At 37.3% G+C, this 23804-nt stretch overlaps 1 protein-coding gene across 4 annotated transcripts in view; it reads right to left on the bottom strand.

The window, feature by feature from the left end:
* LOC106666797 overlaps positions 1–23804 on the bottom strand; it is a 65044-nt gene that overhangs the window by 20208 nt on the left and 21032 nt on the right. For all 4 annotated transcript variants that reach the window (XM_024230236.1, XM_024230233.1, XM_024230235.1 and 1 more), the window contains exon 2: positions 12444–12580. In XM_024230236.1, coding sequence (XP_024086004.1) covers positions 12444–12567 — 124 coding nt within the window. In that variant the 5' untranslated portion in view covers positions 12568–12580. The remainder of the gene's footprint in view (positions 1–12443; positions 12581–23804) is intronic.

The raw sequence follows: 23804 nt of genomic DNA, 5'->3' as shown, positions 1-23804 counted from the left end.
TTGAGATGAAACAGTCAGTGTCATGAGCGGGATTCAAATCTATGACTTTCGACTAAATGCCCCGCTGCTGTAGCCCTTTGAACTATCCAATCGCCGAGGGTCGTGGGTTCGAATCCTGCTCGTCACACTGACTTTTTCATCTCAACCAAGACCTTAGATAAAAATAATAATTCATTGAAACAATTGTGAAATTTGAACAACACTGGGATCACTTATTGGGCCCGTCCTACTCATAGGTTTTTGATGTTACTCAAGACTGTTTCAACTTTGCGCCATCTTCAGAGAGGAACAGTCTCTTTGTTTGTGCATAAACGTTATTATGGCGTTGGGCCATTTCTAACTTATTGGGCCAGAGAAAGCAAAATTTTTAGCTAAAATAGAAGTTATTCGTCAAGAAAATTTTTTTCTCTGTACTTTTTTTTTTGGGGGGGGAGGGGGTGAATTTCTCTTGGTAGGGTCTACCTATCTTTGGCATTTTGTTGACAAAGCAAAGTTTCCATCCCACCGCAACCTTCAAGAAAAATCTCTATTTTTTAAAAGTAATTATAACTGGAAGGAAACGCGACCACCAATGGGCCAAACGATGACAATTATCGGTTCAATATGAACTTAACCATCTCGTCAAGGTAATCAGGTCGCCAATCAGGAATCCCGTGGGTTAGTCGTACGAAGGCGTTCTCGGACAATCGGCGAACATTTGGTGTGAACTCCCTCATAAAATTATGTCAAACGCCGACCCTCATTCCGTTTGTGACATGTCATTGCCGATAACACAGACCTACCAGCGATGACCTTACGGGGGTCGTAAGTCGGTCCCCGGGGGTTCCGTCAAACGTATCTCACGATCTTGATTAGTTTCATCGACTGACAACTTCCGGCTAATAGAACCAACACGATTGGTTGGTAAACGAGTATAAATAAAATACTGCTTCCTCCTGTTTATGCTTTAAATATAGACTAGGCGGTATGACATCTCGGCTCGGGCCGGCACTCTCTACCTTGGCCCTCCTTTCGATTTCCACGGGAACGAGCGACTTTCATTATCTTTTTGAATAACGAGGACTCTCATTTTCCTAATTGCTAAACGAAAGGGTTTGTCTAGCTGGAATTAACATTCGTAATAATGAATACAAATTATAAAGAGTTTCCATAGGAGCACAATGGGTCGGCGAGGGGGGTGGATGATATGAAATAATTGCCTTCTTGGAATTTCTTCACTTTCATTAAAAGTCTCATAAAAATGAGTAACGAATAACTTCGTCTTATTACAAGGCAAACTATTATTGCACAGAGATAAGCAAAAACTTTATTTGCTCTCCCTCCCCACCACATCAAGCAATGGGAAACAAAAACGAACAGTGACAATCAACAAGCATGACATTTGCTAATGGGGTGATTGCATAATTTTGTCCGAGATCTATGAATGTCTAGAAAATCATCAGCTAAAATATTTCATTATTTTAACATATCCAAAAGTCGCAGGAAATGCAATCATCCTGGACTACTTAGATTGGCTACGTTTGGTTCATCATAAAATTAGGCTATTAATCAGGGTTTTAAACATAATTAAGCAGAGATGAGTTAGTTATACTTGATGATTAGAAAAAAGTTACAGTTTCGCCTAGATGAAAGTTGTACCTCACCCTGATTATAACCCTAAACCCTTTTCGCCACCGAAGATGGCCAATGACTATGGTGTGACAAATAAGGACCAATGAATTAAATTGGTGAGGTTTCCTCTTGAGGGCTGTTGGGTGGTATGAACCTGCAGTTAATTTCTTTTCTTCTAGTTTTAAGTTCGGTTATACGTTCTGTATAAGTTCCTTTGAATGAAGCATCGTTTTCTATATTGTTTTGTCTGATAGGCTCGTATTGCCAGGAAGTAAGTTTGTTACATCCTCACTCTGTTATACCTGGCTATCTGCTACTAAAGTTAGCCAAATGCCTAGCTTATGCGATATTCAATGAAGATCAAAGATACCAAACATTTTCAGTTTAATCGATGCAGTACCTTCTTCAAGAAGCATTCAGTAGTTTTGTCAAATCTGGTGTTTGGTGTAGCCTCTAAATAGAGCTGACAAGTTGCCGAAGGGACTGCCAGTTCTAGTAAAATTGAATTTGTGAGATTTCCTCTTCAGGTCTGGCGGGGTGACGAATCTTAGTCGCGATCATCTTGGTACTCCTATTCTCGCTGTTTGCCCTGACCTTTCTTCAGTGTTGAGTTTGTTTGATAGGTACTTTGATGCGGTTGTGCGTACCAGCACCAACCAAGTTGATTTGATTGAAGCATCATTGTCTGGGTTGTTCGGTCTGATAGGCTCGTTGGGCCAGGAAGGAAGTTTATGTCACACCTTGCTTATATACCCTGACTAACCGCTGAAGATGATGAAAAGCCCAAGGCTTTTGCTATCCATACACAGCGAGAATGGACAATCGTCTCTTTTGTAGTTGAAGTATTTTCTGCGTTTTATCATGTAAAAGTTTGTGAATTTGATATGGACTAACTACATACATAACACAGTGATTATCCTGGAAAGGAGACATAAAGATGTTTTAGATTGGTCGTTTCTGATCATCGTTGTCTGTCATCCTCGTTAGTTCTTCTTTCTCCTGGTGTCTGCTTAAAACCCTGTCCATTCGCTGAAGATTGCGAAATGACGCGTATGATATACCAAACAGCGAGGATGGTCAAATCTGGATCATCGGAAACGACAAAACTACAATAAAACAGTTGCGAGATTTTGTATTGAAGTCCATCATCCAGTACGAACCCGTAGTTTGGTTGTCTTCGATCATCCAATACTAAAACAAGGAGAGAATAGATCAAGATGATCGGAAACGATCGCTCTACAGCTTAATTCCTCTGCATACCCAAAAAGAGAAATTTCACTATCTTCAACGGAAGGAAGTTTCTGTTGTCTCGCCCTGCTTATAACCCTTACCAACGCTGATGATCACCGCTTAAGAAGTACGTTGGTCTAAACCAGTGAGCAGACCGGAACCAAACTACGAATGAATTTTTTTTTGATAAATTTTGCGACTTAACTAAACTACAAGTAAATAATCGAGCGTATTTGTAAAAACTGGTCAAATTTACGAATATCTGTTATCTTAAATTGTAATGATGGAAGTAAGAATCTAGGGTTCATTACCTTCACTGGATAAGCCATATAACTTACATACAAATCCACACTTCTTCATTCTCTTATAATCAATCTTGCTGACGTAAAAACGTAGTTTTTGCTAAAAATGATAAGAGTCGCAGATCAATTAAATCACTTACCCCTAGTTGAATTTGACTTTTAAATAAATTTCAACCAGATCGAATAGAAGCGGACTCGTTTCCGTTGAGTTCGCGAAAGAACTCCAGATACACCACGATGACCTCTTTCTTTCTGGGAAATGAACTCAGGTACTCCCACGAGGATTGTCCAAGGTGTGCCTTGTTTTCGGATGGGAGTGACTTTCTACCTCTGCGCCTTTGGCACCTCACTACACGGCCTTCTTTCAATTTATTCACTGACGTCAATACCTTTCACGAACGATTGACCGGGCCAGACGTTTTTTTACATTGTTCAACAGCCGATTATATACTCTTGACGCGATACCGTTACCTTTGACTATGCCGGGGTAATTATTAACTAACTGCTTTGAAGCCTGACTAACCAACTTCTCATAAGACAGCTCACAACAATCGTCGATTAAAAAAACATTCAGTTTATCATTAGTTTTTTGACTGCAAATCAATTTTTAACCAAGAGCTTCGGTAAAATTACACAAAGTCGTTCAATTCAGCGAGATGTTTGTTCAACTATGAACTTCACGGATCAAGGAGTACAAAGATTCACAGCTATATCTCAAGCGTGATGATCGACCAGTGTGTTCTGAGAACTGAGATATGGTTCAAGAATGACAATTATTGCACTACCGCCAAGCTTTCGGCATTTATGCCTTTCACAGGGCTCTACATTCATAAAAATAATCAATCTTAGTATACCTTTATGCATAAATATTTATTTAGAAATCGTGAGATGCGGTCTGGTGTGATGTAGGTTTTAGAAAAACATTTTTTTTTATCGTGCCAACGTTTCGATCTTTATTGAGATCATCTTCAGGGCTCAGTGTTTGTCTTCTGTGTAATTGTGCCATTCTTGCGTGTTTCTTTGGCACGATAAGGAAAATGTTTTTCTGAAACCTACATCACACCAGACCGCATCTCACGATTTCTAAATAAATATCGATTAACGGTCACTAATCACCACACATATATGCATAAATTTAACAACTGACCTAAGTAACTAAATAAAAAATGGAAAATAATGGGAACCGAGGTAGAAATTTAGAAGTTATTTTTATTTTAATTTTGAATATTTTAATTTTCTTGCCTGGAGTGCCAAAATTAAATTACAGCAGTAGATTTGTGCTGCATTTGCAGTTTGTTTCTATCTAAATTCTTTTAATTTCGATTCCTCAGCCTCTTTTTCATAACTAAAAAGGGTTGCTAAACTAAAATATGCAAATGTAGATTTCAAAAATTTACAAATCTTTGAAATCTGCTTGTAATTCTACAATTATTTCTTGGCATTCGACTCGTTGTTTAACTGTGTAGAGAGTGTTTAACTGTGTTTAACGTTGCATCAGAAGCACTTCAAAGGAATACTGGCGCCAGCTGTATTTGCAAGTTTAGAAAAACAATATGGGCAGAAGAAAGATAAAGCCGGAAGAAAAAAATAAAGAAACTACGTAGATATATAAATTTTATATAACAGTAATGAAGAGACACACAAAACTCTTTTAAATATCTGCGTTTTAAGTTCTAATTTTGTTTAAATAAGCTTGATATGCTTCTTTTTAATAAAATGGTTTAACCAAATATTTTAGTTCATTATATAAACAACGGACGCAAAAGTACCATGGAATAACTGAAAACTGTCAAAACTTGTACTTTTGTTAAGCTAAAAGTTATACAACTCTTTCTTAGCAGAAGTCGTTCTTTCCAAGCTTTACGACGCTTTTGATCATTTTAAATGTTAAAATATTAATTCATATTTTGATAAGTCGTTCTATAGTCACAATGTAACACGAAAAAATTGATTTTCCTTTGTGAAAAAGGTTTAAGAACTAATCGTCTCGAATGTCCTAAGATTAAACCAGAAAGCCAAATTTTAATATCTACTTTTTTAAAGAAGGTTATGGCAGAATTTTTGGAGTTTCACAATATTTGATTTAGAGTTTTAATGGAAGTCGCAATCACCCAACGTTGCTATAGATGATATCTCCTTATTTGAGTACCATTGAAACAGTTTTCCCACCCCAATTTACCGTAATTGGCACTACATGCCGATTGATTGCCAAATCAGTGCACGTTCGGCTTCAGGCTTATCGACAATTTACAACACGGTCGTTTCAGACCAAACTGTCTGCTTATAGTTCCTGTTTTGGCTTATCATAAGCTTTTCGCCATCTTCAGAGGTGATAAACAGGGTGAGGGAACAAAGTTACTTCTGGGCTAAAAGCGTCAGACAGACCAGGAAGATCGGAAATGACGAACTAAAGGAAATTTTTTTTAATATATTGACCCGTTTCCTTTCTATTACCTATGCAGATATGCTTGGCTAGAATTCGCGTGTACGTTTTTATACATATTTTTTATACATATTTTATACATATAACGTTTTACTATCACGCGATGAAACGCAACTCTTCTATAAAAGTAACGAGATTTGCATTAATTTGGTCGACTGTTGCTTCAGTACAGCTCTATTTGCTTCTGACCATCTTGATCCGCCTATACTCGCTGGTTTGGTCAGCCAAGTTTGGGATTTCAAGGTTTGGAAAGGGTTTATAAGGAAGGTGACGCTAGGCATACACTTCATTCCAGGCAAAACACGCAAGACAGACAATACAATTAATACATTAAGCATTATAATTTTCCTCATCTTTATGAAGAAAACAAAAAAATGATTTATAGACAAAACAGCCTAGGTTAGACAGTCCAGAGTCGGGAAACTACAGGTTCACTACCCGGCAGGACCTCAAGAAGATATCTTACTATCATGTCTTGTACTTTCATCGTTACGAATGGTCTTAATCTGACGATCCTTGGCTCTATCAGAGGGGTTTCGACATTTTGCCATCTTCAGCGGTTGGTGAGGGGTATAACCAGGACGAAGTAGATACAAACTTCCTTCCACGTTAAAGCAAGGAAAGGATAAACTAAAACAGTTTTTGCTGTTTGGTACTTTTGGCTCGTTTCGAAATTTCCCCATATTCCGTAAAGACAAACTTACAGTAAAAACCAAAATAGGAGGGTGATGACAAGCAAGGGTCACACCATTTTCAGTGATTTAAAGGAAAAATGAGGACAGCTAAACTATAGGTTTATCGTCCCAGAAGGGCAAGAAGAATTATTACAATTAATTCCTAGTAGTTTCTACGATTCCGATGGTTTGCTTATCCTCGCTGGTTTTGTATATCAGCGCGTTTCGTAATTTTTCCATCTTCATTGGTTGATCGGTGCAAAAAAAGGGCGAGGAAGGACACAAACTTCCAGAAGAACACAAAAATAGCGAAGTTGGCAGACAAGGGTGATCGGAAACGATCAAAATAAAACGCCTACAGTTTGGTCTTCTCTGGTCATCCTACCGTTGCTGGTTTGATCTGTTTTGGCTCGTTTCTACTTTTCGCCATCTTCAGTAGGTGATCGGTGCTAAAGCAGGATGAGGAAAGATATAAACTTCCAGGAGAAACCATAATAGAGGTGATTACAGACAAGGAGATCAAAAACGACAAAAACAAGGTTTCCTGCTGTTTGGTCACCCTAGTCATATTACGGGGACGAAATCTCACTTTTTTTTGTAGTTTCGTCGTTTTTATTGATCGTGATTTGACTATCCTCGCTACTTTGGTACACCTGACGCGTTTCGACATTTCACTACCTTTAGCGGGTGATCACGGTTATAAGCAGGTCGAGGCAATACACAAACTAAAATAGTTTTCTATAGTTTGGTCGGAGGATCGAGGGATGTCAAAATACAGGTATATAACCCTCAAAAGAAATCATAAAATTATCTCATTACAGTGTCATTTACCACGATGTTGAGTTGCCTATTCTACCTGGTTTGATATATCAGACGAATTTCGTTATTTTGTCACTTTTTATAAGCAGGGTGAGACAACAAAAACTTCCAGTAGAAATCGAAAATAACGGGGTAACAGATAAGGGTGAACGGAAACGGCTGAACTAAAACCGTTTTCTGTAGTTTGATAGTCTCTGGTCATCTCTATCATTGCTGATTTGGTCTGTTCGTTATTACATTTCACCCCCTTCAGTGGTAGTTTTACATGACGATCTAAGATGACCAAACTGCACGTTTAAAGGGGGTTATGAACTGACGAAATCTAACTACTCCTTGAAGTTTCGTCGTATTGTATGATGGACGATCCAGATCTACCTCTTCGCTGGTTTGGTGCATCTGATACGTTTCGACATTTCGCCATCTTGAGCGGATGGTCAGGGTTATAAGCAGGGTGACACAAGACACGACGTCTTTGCAGGTTAACAGCGGCTAACCGACAAACAAGTTTAAGCAGAAGCCTACATGACAAGAGTGACATAATGAAGTTGGCCTTACGAGCGAATAAAGAAACTAGACCTTAAAAAAAGAACACGACACAAAGCCACCACTGAAATGGCCAAAACTGAAATGCGTCTGACATCAAAACAGCAAGGTACCCCGTGTTAAATGGTACAGATATTTTCTTGCAAATGGACATCACTCCGCAACTTCAAGAAGTCTCTCAATTTACCCAAAATTGTCAAAAGTCTACTTTGAAAAGACCAATTGATACGAGCACATTACAAACCAAGTTAAAACCACTTCAAGATATCACTCAACATCTCTATATAACGTAATAGTTTTCCATGATTTTCAATTGAACTGCAAACCTCACTATTTTATACCTGCCTACCGACAATCAACCCAAACTGCTTCTCCGAATATTTCTAAATAGTTCATTGTCGTTTCCAAGAAATGAACGTTAGTTATCGGTCAACAATCTTTATTGAGAAATATAAAGAAACTATTATTCATTAATATTCTACACGGTTATTGTGTTAGGTGATTATGTGGTACATTTGGTTGAGCAGATTGCCCGTCAATTCTAAGGTCAGCGAATGCACGGTGTGACCTCGAAAAGGTCAGAAAGAATCCCATTCTGACTTGGAGAGTTTCTGTTGACTTTACAAATTCTATACAAATCTAATTGTTTTGTATTAATATTATGTCTACATTAATTTTCAATGGGAATAAACCAAATTGGAAAGAAACTACAAAGAAATGTTTACTGAGAATAAAACTATCAAGTGAATAAACGTTGGTAAATGCCTGTTGGGAGAAATAGATCTTATAGTTGTGACTAAGCACGGTTACAGTGATTTCCGAGTAACTTTTACGAGGCAAAGCTAATTTACAATTTTACAATCACTTTTAAAAAGTCCTTGGAAACGTTTTTACTCCTTTAAGCATTCTTCCGCAGTATCTCCTATGGGAATATCTACAAAGATAGGGTGAAAATGTATTTCTTGGCAAGCAAAATTGGCAACAAGGTTGATTATCTGGATTTTATGTTTTACGATATATTGCAAACATGCCTAAGAATAAGACTGATATTGCCCCAAGGGAACGACCTGAACTAAAATTTGGTGGAACTTGCTCACTACCGTAGTTCGATCCAAGTAAAGAAGACTGGAATGCTAGAATTTATTAAGGTATCTTCATAAGGCTTTTGTGATGAAGTTGAATTTTTTGGATTCACCAAGCTTTGGGCGATTTATATTATTACTAGCTTTTACCCGCGACTCGTGTACCTTTCTAACACGTTATAGCTATACACACTTGTATAGCTTTCTAATATACTCGTTTTTCAAATTCTTCTCTTCTTCAATTTACTTCGGTCTATGCATGGCAAAAAATTATCCGTGCGATCCCCTTAGGGATGGAATTTCAAAAAAAAATCCTTTCTTAGCAGCTACCCATGCCGTTATAGGAATGCACTGACGATCCAGCGGTTCGGTCTGTGCGTTGTCAATCAGTCACGGAACTGTTTTATATACATACAAAGATAAGCCTATAACAGTCCTATCAGCCGGCAAAACACACTATCTCTTTTTGGGATTTTTCCTAATTTTTTAAGTTTTAAATTTTATCTTACCTAAAATTAACATTAATCAAAATAACTACAGTGTTTTAATTTACATCATTGGGTAAAGCCCTGAGGATGGCGATATAAATAGCCGAAAGCTTGGGGAACCCAAAAAGTCTACTTCATCACAAACACTTTATGAAGATACCTCAATAAATGTGATTACTCAAAAACTCCAACTTTAAGAGTGGGATATCTTCAAATACAGGGAGAAAATGTATTTCTTAGCAAACAACATCGTATGAAAGACATCTTGTAAATCTAAATCATTTTACAGAAAGTTATCTTGTATTTTGTATGTTATACTATTAATGATGTGTCACCAGAAAGAACAAATGCAATAAAAGGCATAGGAATATATTTGGACCTCAAATTGTCCTTGATCAGCATATCAACTTTATTAAAAGAAAAGCCATTGGGATTTATATTAAGGATTTCCTGTGATTTTAATGACATTTTAATGACTATTGAAAATTTTATGTTCATTTGTAAGGAGCGTATTAGAGTTTGGCTATGCTGTCTGGAGTCCCTTTTAAGCTCCCGAATTGGTCAGATTGAACTTGTGAATAAATTTCTCCGATTATACATTTACACAACATAGGAATCCTCTTAACTAAGAAACAATTCTAAGGGCACTGAGGTCGCATATATTATGCACTAGAAGACATGTGTGACTGTTTTTTTGAATAAGTTGTTAAATAATGTAATAGATTTTTCCTACTTGTTAACATTAATCCAGTTTCTACTTTCTACTTTTCAACCAAGGTCTGAGGACCTATTTCATGTGAAACATAGTGATCCAAAATATATATATCAGCCGATGCTAAGAATATTATGGGAAGTAAATGAAAGCGAGAATATTGATTTGCTTAATACGTCTGTTCATAACCTGAGGAAAGATGTATTAAACTCTAGTCATTAATAGAGAAATTTGTTCCATTTATAAAATAATTGTGGGTTTGTTATGTGTTTAATATAGTATCCAGTGTATATATACAATGACATGCAAAAAATTCCACCCACTTGTAATATAACTTGATTTGTATATATTTTATTTTTATTTAGAAATCGTGAGATGCGGTCTGATGTGATGTTGGTTTCAGAAAAACATTTTCTTTATCGTGCCAACGTTTCGATCTTTATTGAGATCATCTTCAGGGCTCAGTGTTTGTCTTCCGTGTAATTGTGCCATTCTTGCGTGTCGTGTTGAGAGTGCCCTCGACAAACACTTTGAGCCATCATATTGATAACTACCTCACTTATAATTATGTTATTTTATATTGAAAGACTGGTCTGTCTTCGATGTATTTTACAGCAAGACCCGATTCTGAATTTCCCCATCGTTCATGAATCAAAAAATTAAAATCTCACAGAGAGATGATGTTTGCGACGAAGGAACAAGTGGAACGGCCGAGTCGTAACGACTAGGCGCTCTTAATTAGGAGGTCGAGAGATGTTTTAACGAGGGTGATGAATATTTATGCCAGTCCTATCTCAAACTCCTCTCGGTTATTATCAATTTATCGGACTGGTCAACGGACTGGACGTTGAAACTAAAGCAAACATAGAGTTAAAACTGTAATAAAAATGCAGTACAAGTAACAACTATAGACCACGGAAGAGCAGAAAGAATACAGAAATAAAATATCTTAATATAGAAACGATAGTTTGGAATTGTGTTATGCTTTGATGTAGAAAAAAAATCTGCAATAAAATTTATGAGAGATGCAGGCGCTAAACATCAAATCGGCTATCAATTATATTTGAATAACTGCTCCTACAATTTAATTTTTAAAACAATTTTCTTTATTTATAGTTTTCTAATCATGAATTACGATTTTTTAACTGCGCAAATTCCTACAATTGAAAAAATGCCTTTTTTTATCACCATCGTTATATAAAATATCGGCGCAAGATTTGTTTATCTATTTATATTATGCTTTTATAAACAAGTTTGTTAAAAAAAAGTTATCTTATCGTTATAATTGCAGGTTTTGCACAGATTCAAGAATTCATTGATCACATTACAATAGAGCTACAAATCGAAAAGTGAAACTAAGCACTACACGAATAACTATAATTACTAAGCACTACACGATAATGAAGCATATTAACAATTTTATAGCAAAGTTCCAAGGTCTTAACAAAAACCCTATCGATAATATTCCATCCTTGTTTAAAAGAATTACTACCGAGGGAGAATATAACTAAATTACTATTTTGAAATCCTAATTTATTTTGTTTACAGGGCAGATTATATTGATGTTTTTAATGGGTTGTCTTAACAGATGTTTCCTTTATAATAAAAAAAACCTAACCTACAAAGACGACTGTAAAATACACCAAAATGGTCAGAAACAATCAAAACATTAGCACGTTTTTTATGTAACAAGCTGTAGACCTAGGTGTACTGTAATGTAGAAAAAGTTTACCTCGTACAGCTATCTAGGTCAAAAGCTGAAGTGAAAAAGCACGAGGTGCAAAGTAAGAAAAATAAAATTAACCGACATGCTACATTATATGAAATTTTTAATTTACAGAAGTCCAAGTGACTACTTTAAATCTCCCAATCATCCAACGCACACACCGAACAGTGACCAAACTAAGGAAAAATAGAAAAAAGTAATAATTGAATACTTCTCTAGGTCCGCTTAAAATGTCAGGACAGTAAATGAGCTGATGTATCACAATCAGGACGTGTAAACTTCTTGATTTCTTTGAACGATCTTATTTTCTTTCTAAAATGGAAGAACTGCAACAATGACTAAGTTTTCAGTCATATCTTGTTCCTCTGCTTCTGCTTTATCCACTTTCTTCAACGTATGTCTAATGACCTTCCTGGCCAATATTGTAATGTAATCTTCAATTCCTGTCTGCAGTCCTTTGCTGCCTTTACAAAGTGGCAGTACCACAACCGTGATAAAACATCACCGCCACGAAGGACATTTGCCTGTGCCTTTTACTTGACTAAGTGGACACATCTCTTGTCCGCTTTTGGCCTGTTTTACCAATTATCAGAAGGAAATTCAAAAGACAATGGATTATTTTTTCAGTATGAGACTTGTCTTCGTTTAGTTCCATTTTCTGAATTTGAGTGTGTGCCTAGTTCTGATACAAGAAGGGCCAGAGCTTCTTGTTTCGATCTTTTGTCAGCTATTTTCTTCTTATTCCTTATTATTATACTATCTGTTAAAATCTGGTATAATTTTACAAACTTTTTTTTTTTAATTCAAACTTACCTCGTTCTAAAGGGTGGATGGTGATGGCAGTGCTCAATCGTCCACCTCCGAGGCTAACGAGGTGCGGCTTTGTTGCGACAACCCTCACGCTCGTTTCTCCCTCTTCGACGCACACTTTTGACATCTGCAACAGGGCTCTGGAAAAAATTAAAATAAAAAACAGTAAGTATTGATATGAAGAATATACAATAAGAAGTAACAAACTGATACTGGTTTGGCTATGGAATATGGTTAATCTTTCTGGACACTTCAATGGTCTATGTTCAATGGTTGGTTTGGATATAAACTGGTGGAAGCACAAAATTTCTTCCAGGAGAAAATTTGATTAAAAAATATACCACACCGTTATTAACGTCTGTTTTGGAAATTATATTTTTTTTTTTGTAAGGAACCTAAAGTAACAGCAATATTGCTGGACAGAACGATCGGCAACGACCAAATTACAAGATCATCACCCCGTAGACCGGAAAAAACTTTTTTGTCAACTAAATCCGTGTTGTCGAAAACTGAGTTGCAAGACTTTACAAATAGAACGGAAGACAGGATATGAATTCTAATAATTATCATATCATATTTTCTAAGCCCTCTTAAGCCCCGGTTTTGATTTAAATTTTATTCGACCCGTAAACGTTCGTTCCACTTTTACTAAGAGAGTCGTTTTCTGTGATAAATAGTCCAAGTAGTTCAAGGGAGTAAGGGTACTTTAGCCTTATCGATTTAATGAAGAAGAATCCGACCTACTCAGAAAGACGTACTGTATGTCTGGCAGTTTTATTTTCCCAAATGGAAACTTATCAATCTGCCAATGCCTAGTTCACGTAAACTGTTTCAATTGAGGTTCAAGGTCTTATAAAATCATTTAATGTACGAATTAATTATATTTTTGTTACAGTAGATAGTCGAAGAAGAACAGAATAAACGCAGTGGGCTAAAGTAAAACATTAAATCAGCATATTGAATATGTAAACATGAACTATTTTAACAACCGACACGAACACTTAGATAATGTATTCGTCCGAAAGGAGAGCGATGCCCATATGCGACAAGCCTGTTTCAGATTATGAAGCACTTCACCGTTTCAACAAGGAACCATAATTAACCACATAACACAAGTCAAGCACGATATTTCACGGAGTTGAATATCTCTCTTTTTTAATAATGCGGTTTATTCGTTTGGCAGGAAAATTAAGGTTGACACAAATAAAGGGCGTATGAGTGGAAGGGCAGCCAAAAGGGCACTTCAAAATTAGGTTAATAATACTACCTCTTAAATGTTAATTGTTTTGTTATTTTATCTAACAAGCTGTTCAACTTTTAAGGACCAAAATCTATTAATTTAACGCACTAAAGATAATTAATTAAAATATTTGACATTCTGTTTATTCGCTATAGTGGCAGAACTTTGAAGTTATAAAAATATTTAAATACAAAAGTTGGGCACAAAATTTTATGCTATGCATAAAAAAACAAACGCAGTTATTTTAATTTTTTTCCAATTTATGGATATTTTGAAATAGGAGTTACACGCGATAATGTAACCTGCAGTTTTTGGTCTGACAGACCAAGCCGAGGGTAGCGGATCTTGATGCTGAAAGTACTAAACTACAGGTTCCATCACTCCTGCAGAGCTCACTTTGATATCTCACAATATATATTAATTGCATTATGGCGAACTGAAGAGTTATGGCAGTTCGTCGATCATTGATGGGTTTGTTACTGCGTCACCCTGCTTATAAACCAAACCAAACATGGAAGTTTTGTAAATGACGAAACGCGTCTGAAAGACCAAACCAGAGCGGAAAGAGACTCGGATGATCTGAAACGATCGAACAAATCACATCTCAAACCTCACCCTGCTTATACCCTGACCAATCTTTAACATACAACAACCCACTGTTGAAGATGTGTAAATGCCTGTCTGACTGATCAAAACAAAGCCAATAAACAGACGTGAAACGGTCATCACGCCTCAGAGCTCCACTAGAAATATTGCTGTTACGTTTGTTTCTTTGTTGCGTCACCCAGCTTATATCCCTGACCAATTTTTAACCAACACACTCATAATAAATATGGCGAAATACGAAAACACGCATGACAAACCAGCTAAAAATAAGACGTTCAAACGAAAATATAGGATGCCTTGTTGCACTTGTATGTTGAGTGATGAACCTTAAACTTTAGAGCCTTGGCTGCTAGTCCATTGGAACCGAACTATTTGACCTAACGGACGACCGGCAATATAACCGAACGCCGTCGTCCACTGTAGCCGATTTTCGTCAGTTCACGACACAGCCCAAATGGATGTAGAAGATTTGTTGCTGCTTGAAAATTCTTAGTTTACATACAAATGGAATGAAAGAAATAAACAAAAATATTGGAAGTTCCATTTCTAAAGCTATCCTTGACCACAGCTTACGCTGGACATCTCTCCGATGATAGAGTGGATCACGCATGTCCCAAGAGCCTGCTCCTCAACCGCACTTATCAATTTTTCGCAATCATCGAAATGAAAACGAAACGAAAAGGTAAGCAAAAAGCAAAGAACGGCGTTAAACAATGGTGAGCGTTTGATGTCACGTGGTTGACAGTTGATGTCGAAGTAACCATTCGGCCGAATAGGACTGGAAAATTCAATTTTATTTGGATCGGAAAGTGCTTCGGCCCAACACGACCAAACGAATTGGTTCTAATGGACGCGTGCTCATTCGTTTCTTCGCTTTTGGATCATCCGGCCCTATTCGGCCGAAAACGGCTCCAGTGGACGGCCTACCTTAACCTTCATATGGTCCGTTTATACTCGCTGGTTTGTCTGTCCGATGCTTTCGGCATTTTCACCATCTTCCAATCAGACTTCTAAGGAATTTATTAGATGAGGGAATTATCAAGTTACAGATTTACGACTGTAATAAATATCCATCTAAATGAATTTTTACGATTCTGCAAGCAGAAAAAAAGATAAATGAATGTAAATTGGACAGAAATTTGTAGTGATGATTTGTTCTAATTATAATGCTATAAAACCGCTGGATTATTCGTTAAATCGTTATTACTTCTTAATTTTTTTTCGTTTAATTTATATTAAACGTTTATTTTTATGGTTTTGCATATCGGAAATGTTTTATCGTCGGTGTATTTTCGATCGTACGTTCCATGAAAACATTGAAGGCTCCTCGCAGGAAACAGTCCGTGGAGAATATAAAAGTGGCTGGTCCCACAAAACAATAATTGCAGCGCCAGATATGGTGGGAGCCGCTGGCAGAACGCCATCCCGAACAAAAGCTCCATATTCCGTGGGAGCTGAGCTTTCTATCTATGAGCTTGTTTGTATCAATAACTGGTCGTGGCCCAGACCCTTTTCTCCCGGGTCAGAAATGAAATTACATTTTTATTTAATTTTTTTAAACTATGAACTACCGAGGCTTGGTATTTTATCTGCAGCGGAGTAAGCAAAGATAAAATGGAAAGAGAGTTGTGTAAGCGTTTAAAGAACGATCCAGCCAGCCATTAACCGCCCGTATAATCGTAAAAAGATCTTTTCCAAAAATATAAAAAACTTTGGAGTTAAGCTGAAATTAATAAATAAAATATAATTTCGAAAAATACTAGTAATTTGTAAAAATAAAAAAAAAAAACTAGAAAATAAAGCAATGTAATGTAAGTGGCTCATATCGTAGTAGCACTTGATAATATGAACAAGTAATTGGAACGAAAAACCTAACCTGCTGATAATCTAGAGAGTTAAAAGTGTCTTGCGACATTGGTGGTGGAACATTTTTAAATAATTATTTATTTAGAAATCGTGAGATGCGGTCTGGTGTGATGTAGGTTTCAGAAAAACATTTTCTTTATCGTGCCAACGTTTCTATCTTTATTGAGATCATCTTCAGGGCCTGGGATTTACAAACATTGTTTACATATTACAATTACATTTTGGATGTGGAAAAGGATTGAATATATATTAAAAAAAATATATTTTGCATTGTATAAATTCACTTTTATTCACTTACTACCCGTTGCTTACGTCGACGACTTGGCCGTTATTATTGAAGCAGACACGAAGGCACAAATCGAGCAAAAGGGTGCACTCGCCGTAACCACCCTTGAAAGCTGGTGCCATAGAACAAAATTACAACTGGCCCCTGATAAAACATTACTAATTTTATTCAAAGGCAAGCTCAATGTTCGGTCACCGCCAGTAATTCGAATAGGTGGTGAGACCATAAAGAGCCCCCCGTCCCTAACTTATCTTGGAGTGAAAATGACACCTGGCCTAAGATTTGGCATAAACTCTAACACTTGGGGAATCTCCTACAAAACTAGACAAGTCTATTACACGGCGCTGTGCGAGTCAGTAATACTCTACGTGGCGCCGGCATGGACTCGTGAATTGCGGGCAAACGATTGGGCGGTGCTCGAACGTGCTCAGCGCGTAGAACTGCTCGCGGTCACACAGGCATATAGGACGGTCTCCACGGCGGCCCTACAAGTCGTCGCTGGCAGGCCGCCCATCGACCTAAAAGCGAAAGCGCTTTGTGCCAAATGGGAACTGAAGAATGGACGCACACCGTGCATCCCAGTTACAAGCAAGGAAGAGGCAGAGGAATGGTCGGTAAGAGAATGGCAGTTAAGATGGGATGATACATCCAAGGGACTCCACACTTACCAGCTCCTCCCAAAAATAGACTAAAGATGAAACATCTCGCCATCGATCATTACATGTCTCAGCTCCTCACAGGACATGGAGACTTCGCCGCGGAGCTCCATTCATTCAGACTCAAACCTAGCCCGATGTGCGACTGTGGCGAAGAAGAAACGGCGGAACACGTCCTGCTCAGTTGTGAAATCCACGTCGTTCCCCGTATACGCTGGCTCTTTGAGATAAATGAGCAGACGGCGACCGTGGACGCCTTAAGAGCAGCGATCACCATTCGGGCGGGACTTAACGCAACACAAAAGATGTGGAAAAGCGTTATGAGACAGAAAGGATGGGCAACATAATACAGCAATAGATCAGAAATGGTGGCTAATATGCAAGATCATAAGGCCAATAAAAAAAAAAAGATCAGAAATCACACAAGCCTATACCTCCTCCACCTGAACATCCCGAGTAAGCCGCCTCCGCGAGGCCCATCCCGGATCACTGTGTCAAAGAGCTCGCCAGATGGAGTAGAGATGCGACCGTCTAACAGACAAAAGAAAGATCATAGCTTCCGTCTATAATACAAAAAGCTATATAGCAGCGCAAGCCAAGAAGCTGCAAAGAGCCAGATATGGCTTAGGAGCGGCAAAACAAAAGGCACAGACGGTTCGTCATGGGTATAAACAGGGGGAGGCAACTGAAATTATTCCCACTGCAGATTGTAAGTTTCTCTTTTTAGGTATGCAGGGTGATGGAACCTGAAGTTGGTAGTTTTCTATCATCTTTGTCCACATATTCTCCCTATTTTGGATTCCGCCATCTTCAGTGGTTTGTCATGGTTATAAACAAGACAGGGCAACAGAAATTTCCGTCTACCGAAAATTGTGCGAATTCTCTATGAGGCGTGTGAAGTGATGAAGCTGTCCTTTGAACGTTTTCGATCAACTTAGTCTACTTATTTTCCCTTTCTTTGGCAATCCTAGTTGGTCAGGATTACAAGCAGGTCGAAGCAACAGAAATTGCGTTACACTGAAGATTCTGAGCTTTCCCCTAGAGGTTTTTATCTAATTGCTCTCTCTATTTTGGCGCCATCTTCAGTGGTCGGTCAGGGCGTTAACCAGGGCGAGGCGATAAATGGAAACCTTCTTCCATTGAAGATTTTGAGATTTCCCTTTAGGTATGCAGAGAGAGTAAACTGTAGTTTGGTTGTTTCAGATCATCGCTGTCTACTAGCCCTGATTTTGGTCCGTCAGATGTTAGTAACGGGCAAACTGGTTTATCCGCGCTGTTTTCGCTTCTCAGACGCGCTTCTGTGATTTTTGCCAGGTTCATAAGCCGGGTGAGGCTAGATAAAAACTTCCCTCCAGGTAAATTAAATTATTTAATTCATTTATTTTTGTAAAGCAATACTGAAAATGTAGAGACGAAGAAATGCATCTCATGGAACAAAACAGAAAAGATGGGTGGACCAACGTGAATGGAAATCATGTTTAAGGACATAAACACTAACAAACGAAGTATGTTGATGTTTTAACCATCGTTACCATAACACCAACAAAGAATAAATAGAATATCCATTAACCAATGTTTAATAATTAAAAAATCGACATTTTAAACGTTCCTCTCTTCTGCTGTCAAAGAACACAACTAATTTAAGCTTAAAATGAAAACCTACTGAAAAATGGGTTCGTTTGTTTTCTAGTATTTACTGTGATCTGGGGTCGGGTCGTTTGTTACTATTTCTGTCTGTTTATAAAGAGAACCCTCCCGAGCATAGCCGATGCTAGGGCCACATCATCCAAAACAAACGACATTTCTTTAAATATTAAGAAATATCTTTAAACAAACGGTTTTCTTTTTTTCTGGCCTTCTCGACCACAAGTTATACTTAAACCATAAACCAAAAATCGAGGAAAACTAACTAGTTTACAGCCTTAATAGTGATTTCACGATACTTACAGAATTTTACTTACTGCAACAATATTAATATTTAAAAAAAAATACAGTTCTGTGGGATTGTTTACCTACTAATGGTAATAGGTTATTTATTCATCCCTGCCTTAATTCGTTAATATTTAAAAAAATCTGCAATGTACTTGTAGTCGACAAGAAAATGAAGTTTCAAACATAATAAATAAGAAAAATTAGATCTCATAGAAAAAAACAAATAATAAAACGTAGATTTGGAGTTTCTTACAATACAATTATTTATGTCTTAAGATTTTGTTCCAAGAAAGAACGGATGAAAGGTCATCCATCGGATGTGAACGGCCTGTAAAGAGCCCCTCGAAAGGGTTCTGTCCTTAAATTACCCACAGCCAAACGCCTTGTACACATGTGTCTGCTGTCGAGGGTTTAAACTTCTAAGATTTGACAAGAAAGATAAAAACATGTCGTTTTTACTTGTACAGTTTGATCCTATGTAAGAAACCCGAATGTAAAACCCGTCGTGTCTGTTTTCACTGGAACAAATTACTAAAAGGTGATGCAAAGGGCAAACAAACTTTCAAACATCTAGGATCGTGGGCACTGTACATTTAAAAAATATGTAATAACGTAAAAATAAATACTAAGTACGTATTGTCTTTTGACTTTTAACGTACAAAGTAATATACTGAATATAGCCGTTTTCTATTTTTGCTATGAGTATATTTTCTACAGAAAGAAGATGATGACATGACTGGTTTTAGGTCATCCATTGAAGAAAATAAAATTTGGCAACGATTCAGGGATATTTCAAGAGACACCCCTCGCAGAATTTCGCAAATGCACGTTTTCGGTAATACAATACAACCGAAGCGGCCAGATGTTCCGGAAATGGTGGGGTTTTTCGTCCGGAAAATTCTTGGGGTGGGCTTTCTTTTATCTCGCGATTGTCCTCTTATCAAGAAAGCTTTAATATTTATTACCTGTTTGTTCTTGCTCAAACGAAACGATAAGAAAGTCAAACAAACGCACGCAGCTATTTTTCAAATTACTTTTGCGGAGAAAGTGTTCACGTTGCGTCGTGCTCAAGTTGGCAACCGGACAATTATCGTCACTGCCAATAAATCAATTGTCTATAATTACATATTTACAACTGGAAAGCACATAGTATGGACAAATCCAGCGAAGGCCGGCTGGCCAGGAAGAACAGAAACGACCGAACTACATAGTTATTTACCTACGTTAACTCGTATCAGCAATGGATGTTAAACGATTTTTTTTGACAAGGAGAAGAAAAGCTAATGCCTTATATTGCCATTAATTATTAATTAAACATGGCAATTTAAAGTCCGAAGAACTCGTTTTGTGGTTTCACAACTTGTTGGAAGTACAACTCCCTTTTTTAATTTTCAAAAAGTACCGAATGAAATTTTTACATTATTACAATCATTTAAGGTTTTTAGATGAGATAAAAAAGTCAATGGCACGAGCGGGATTCGAACCCACGATCTTCGGCTAGATACGCCGCTGCTCTACCACTTGAGCTATCGTGATCTCGATTCACTCGGACACTAACTTCCCATCTCAACCCTACTTTTTNCCCCCCCTCGCGTACTCCCTAGATAGAGAAGGCCACTCTATCTCTCTGAGTATAGAGGCTCCCCTAGCGTAGAAACTTCCGGGAACGCCCCGGCAGCGGTTTTAGTTTAAAGTGGAATTGCTACCCACCCCCTAGATGAGCACTATCTACGGTAAAAGTCTCTTATCGAGCTCAGTCTACACCTGCCGCACGCATTCGAGGGACGCCATAGGTCTAGCCCCTAGGTGGTCCGATCCTTCGCTTCCCCAAGGGTACCACGCCGGTCATACGCACAACAATGCAAAGCATACTCGAGTCAGACACCGATTCACTACCCGCTTCCATCCACTTACTTACGCATTCGAGGGACTGTAGCATGATCATTACGTCCTCAACGCTTACATGCTGTCGTTTTTCAAATGTCGTGTAATCGGATTGGATTCTCGACGACAAATGAAACGGCCACGGAGAGCCACATTGAGAGTGAAAAATGGCAAAAAGGAGGGAAAATTCAAAAGGTGGGGTTGAGATGGTAAGTTAGTGTCCGCGTGGATCGAGGTCACGATAGCTCAAGTGGTAGAGCAGCGGCGTATCTAGCCGAAGATCGTGGGTTCGAATCCCGCTCGTGCCATTGACTTTTTTATCTCAACTGAAAACCTTAATTAATTGTAATATATTAATTGGTTCATCGGACCACGAAATTAGTGAATTTGTACATTATGTTCATTAGAAATGTTTATGGTATGTATTTTATTTATTTAAAATGTTTTTCCCTAAAAGTATAACCAGTTTTGAAAGAATGGTGTGATTTAATTTTGAACGGAACCAACTACACCAAACACCACGAAAAGGTGAACCGTGTATGACAGACCTCTCCCTGATCAACCGTCAAGACGGTGTCCGACAGACAAAATAGCAAGGGTGACAATTTGATGGAAATTATTTGAAATTTCCCGTTAAATTTAATATATTTATACGTTCTTCATATAGGACTTTTATCAACCATTTGCTCCTAAATTTTACTTGAACTGGACAAATGGCTATACGAAGAGACAGACCTTTCTGTCCATTGTTACACATAGACCAGTAATCTGTGGTATCTTCGGTTATATATGTTTTATAGTTTATCTCCAATTGTTGCGAATGCTCTTAAACACAATTTCCTTGCTTTCAGGTAGTTTCCGATGATCTGCTCTACCTATACTCGGTGGTTTGGTCCGTCATGCGATTCAGCGTTTCGCCGGCTTCAGCTTCCTATCAGGATAGGCAGGCCAAAATATTCAGGTCAAGTCAGGAACAGATGTTTAAAACGACTTCGTCCAAACTGTTAAACACGGTCTGTCGAATCGTGATGGTCGCAAACGACCAAACCACAGAACCACAGATTTGGAAAAGTACACATGGTTCTGCAAGTTGCTGTTCAATTTGGCAAATCTAACATGTTTATTTTTCACTCCCTACATACATGTGCTCCATGGGATATAACTCTAGGAACCGTATTATTATACTTCTAATTTTGCTAGTAATCTCTTATTCTTATTTCTTATTAGTGTAAGTTATACAGATTTTAATCAAATGATATAAAATTTTATTTTGAAGACCGTGATTTAGTTCAGAAAACGTGGAACTAATACTGTTGTTCAATAATTTAATTAATTATATGAATAAACGTAAGCAACTTCGGCATTTCGCAATCTTCAGTAGTTGGTCAGGTTATAAGCAGGATGAAGCAAGACACAAACTTTTACATCCGTATTTCTTCAAGGTCAGATAATCACCGAAATTGAAATGCACAAACACCGACATAATATGAAAGTTTTATTATGTAGGATAACCATCATAACACAACAATACAGGGCTTAACAATAATAAACAATGGAGGTTGTAGTTTGGTTGTTTCCGATCATTTTGGTTTGCCTATCCTCATTATTGTTTTGGCCTGATACACGCGTTTTGATTTCTCGAAATTTTCAGTGTTTGTCAAGATTATAAGTACGGCGAGGCGAGGCAAAATTTCATTCCAGGCTAAACGCGCAAAACAACAAGGGTCAAGAAAAACTGCAAGGAATAAACCTACATAAGGAACTTGACTTGAAAAAAATAAACATCGCTGAAGATGGCGAGAGCCGAACGCCTCTGACAGACCAAAATAAACAGAAACGACCCAACTAGAATACATAATCATCACCAAACTGAAAGATTTTTTAAAATTTTGTAAATTCTTGCGTAATTCAGAGAACAAAATGTTCAATTTAGCTAGGCGTATGGTGAGACGCCTAATACGATATTTTAAAAAAGGGGTTAATAATGTTAATTTTATTAAAACTGACTGGTTAAATTTTGTTTGTTGAACTCCAATTGCAAAAAAATTGTCTTAAGATCAAAATTTATCTAGAACATCCTCTATAAAAAAACTGGACAGTTAATTCGATTTCTTGACAATGCTTTTAATTCGACTTGACAATGGATATGGATGCAAGCTGGCTTTAAACTTGAACCCTGCAAGAGCCACGAAGTAATTATCCCTGAAACAAACGATCTAATGAAGGCCACTATGATTTTTTGGCTGGACGCCGAATCTTGTGTAAAAATTAGAATACTACACACTATTTTGGTATTTTCACGATCCAAAGATAAGTTTTGATTTTTATTTTCTGTTAAATTATACTGAATGTTTTAAACTAATTTAATTTTGAAAGGATATTTGGAACTTAAAAATTTGAACTCCAAAAATTAATATAATTAAACTACCTATATAAATAAAGACTAGATTCAAGATTTTAAAAACTTTTGTAAGCAATTCTATACACTAAGGTAACTTCGTCTTAATTAATTATTCAATATAATTATTTGTTATCAATAATGAAGGATTGTTTTCATTCTTTCATTCATAAAGGCTTTGCTTAGAGAAGACCATTGAAAGATTGGCCATTATCCAAAAATGATCGATTGAAAGAAAAAACAACTTTTCATGAGTGGTGCCAGGTTATTTTTAGGGGAAGAGAAGAATTAATCTAATAAAATTCAAAAAAAGGTTACCCAAATGTAGCCAGAAAAGGACAATACATATCACTGGTTGAAAAGTAATTTATAATAATTATAACTACTAATAAAACGTGGCCAATACTAAATCTGATAAAATAATTGATAATAAATCAAAAATTAAATGAAATAAAAAGAGAAGCAATATTTGGGAGGCGTTTTAACAACTTGCGAA

The sequence above is a fragment of the Cimex lectularius genome, unplaced genomic scaffold, assembly GCF_000648675.2.
Source record: "Cimex lectularius strain Harlan isolate CLEC.00 unplaced genomic scaffold, Clec_2.1 scaffold2, whole genome shotgun sequence".
NCBI classification, from domain to species: Eukaryota; Metazoa; Arthropoda; class Insecta; order Hemiptera; family Cimicidae; genus Cimex; species Cimex lectularius.
Note: the sequence above shows the minus strand (reverse complement) of the source record. Positions and strands in the feature narration are given on the sequence as shown.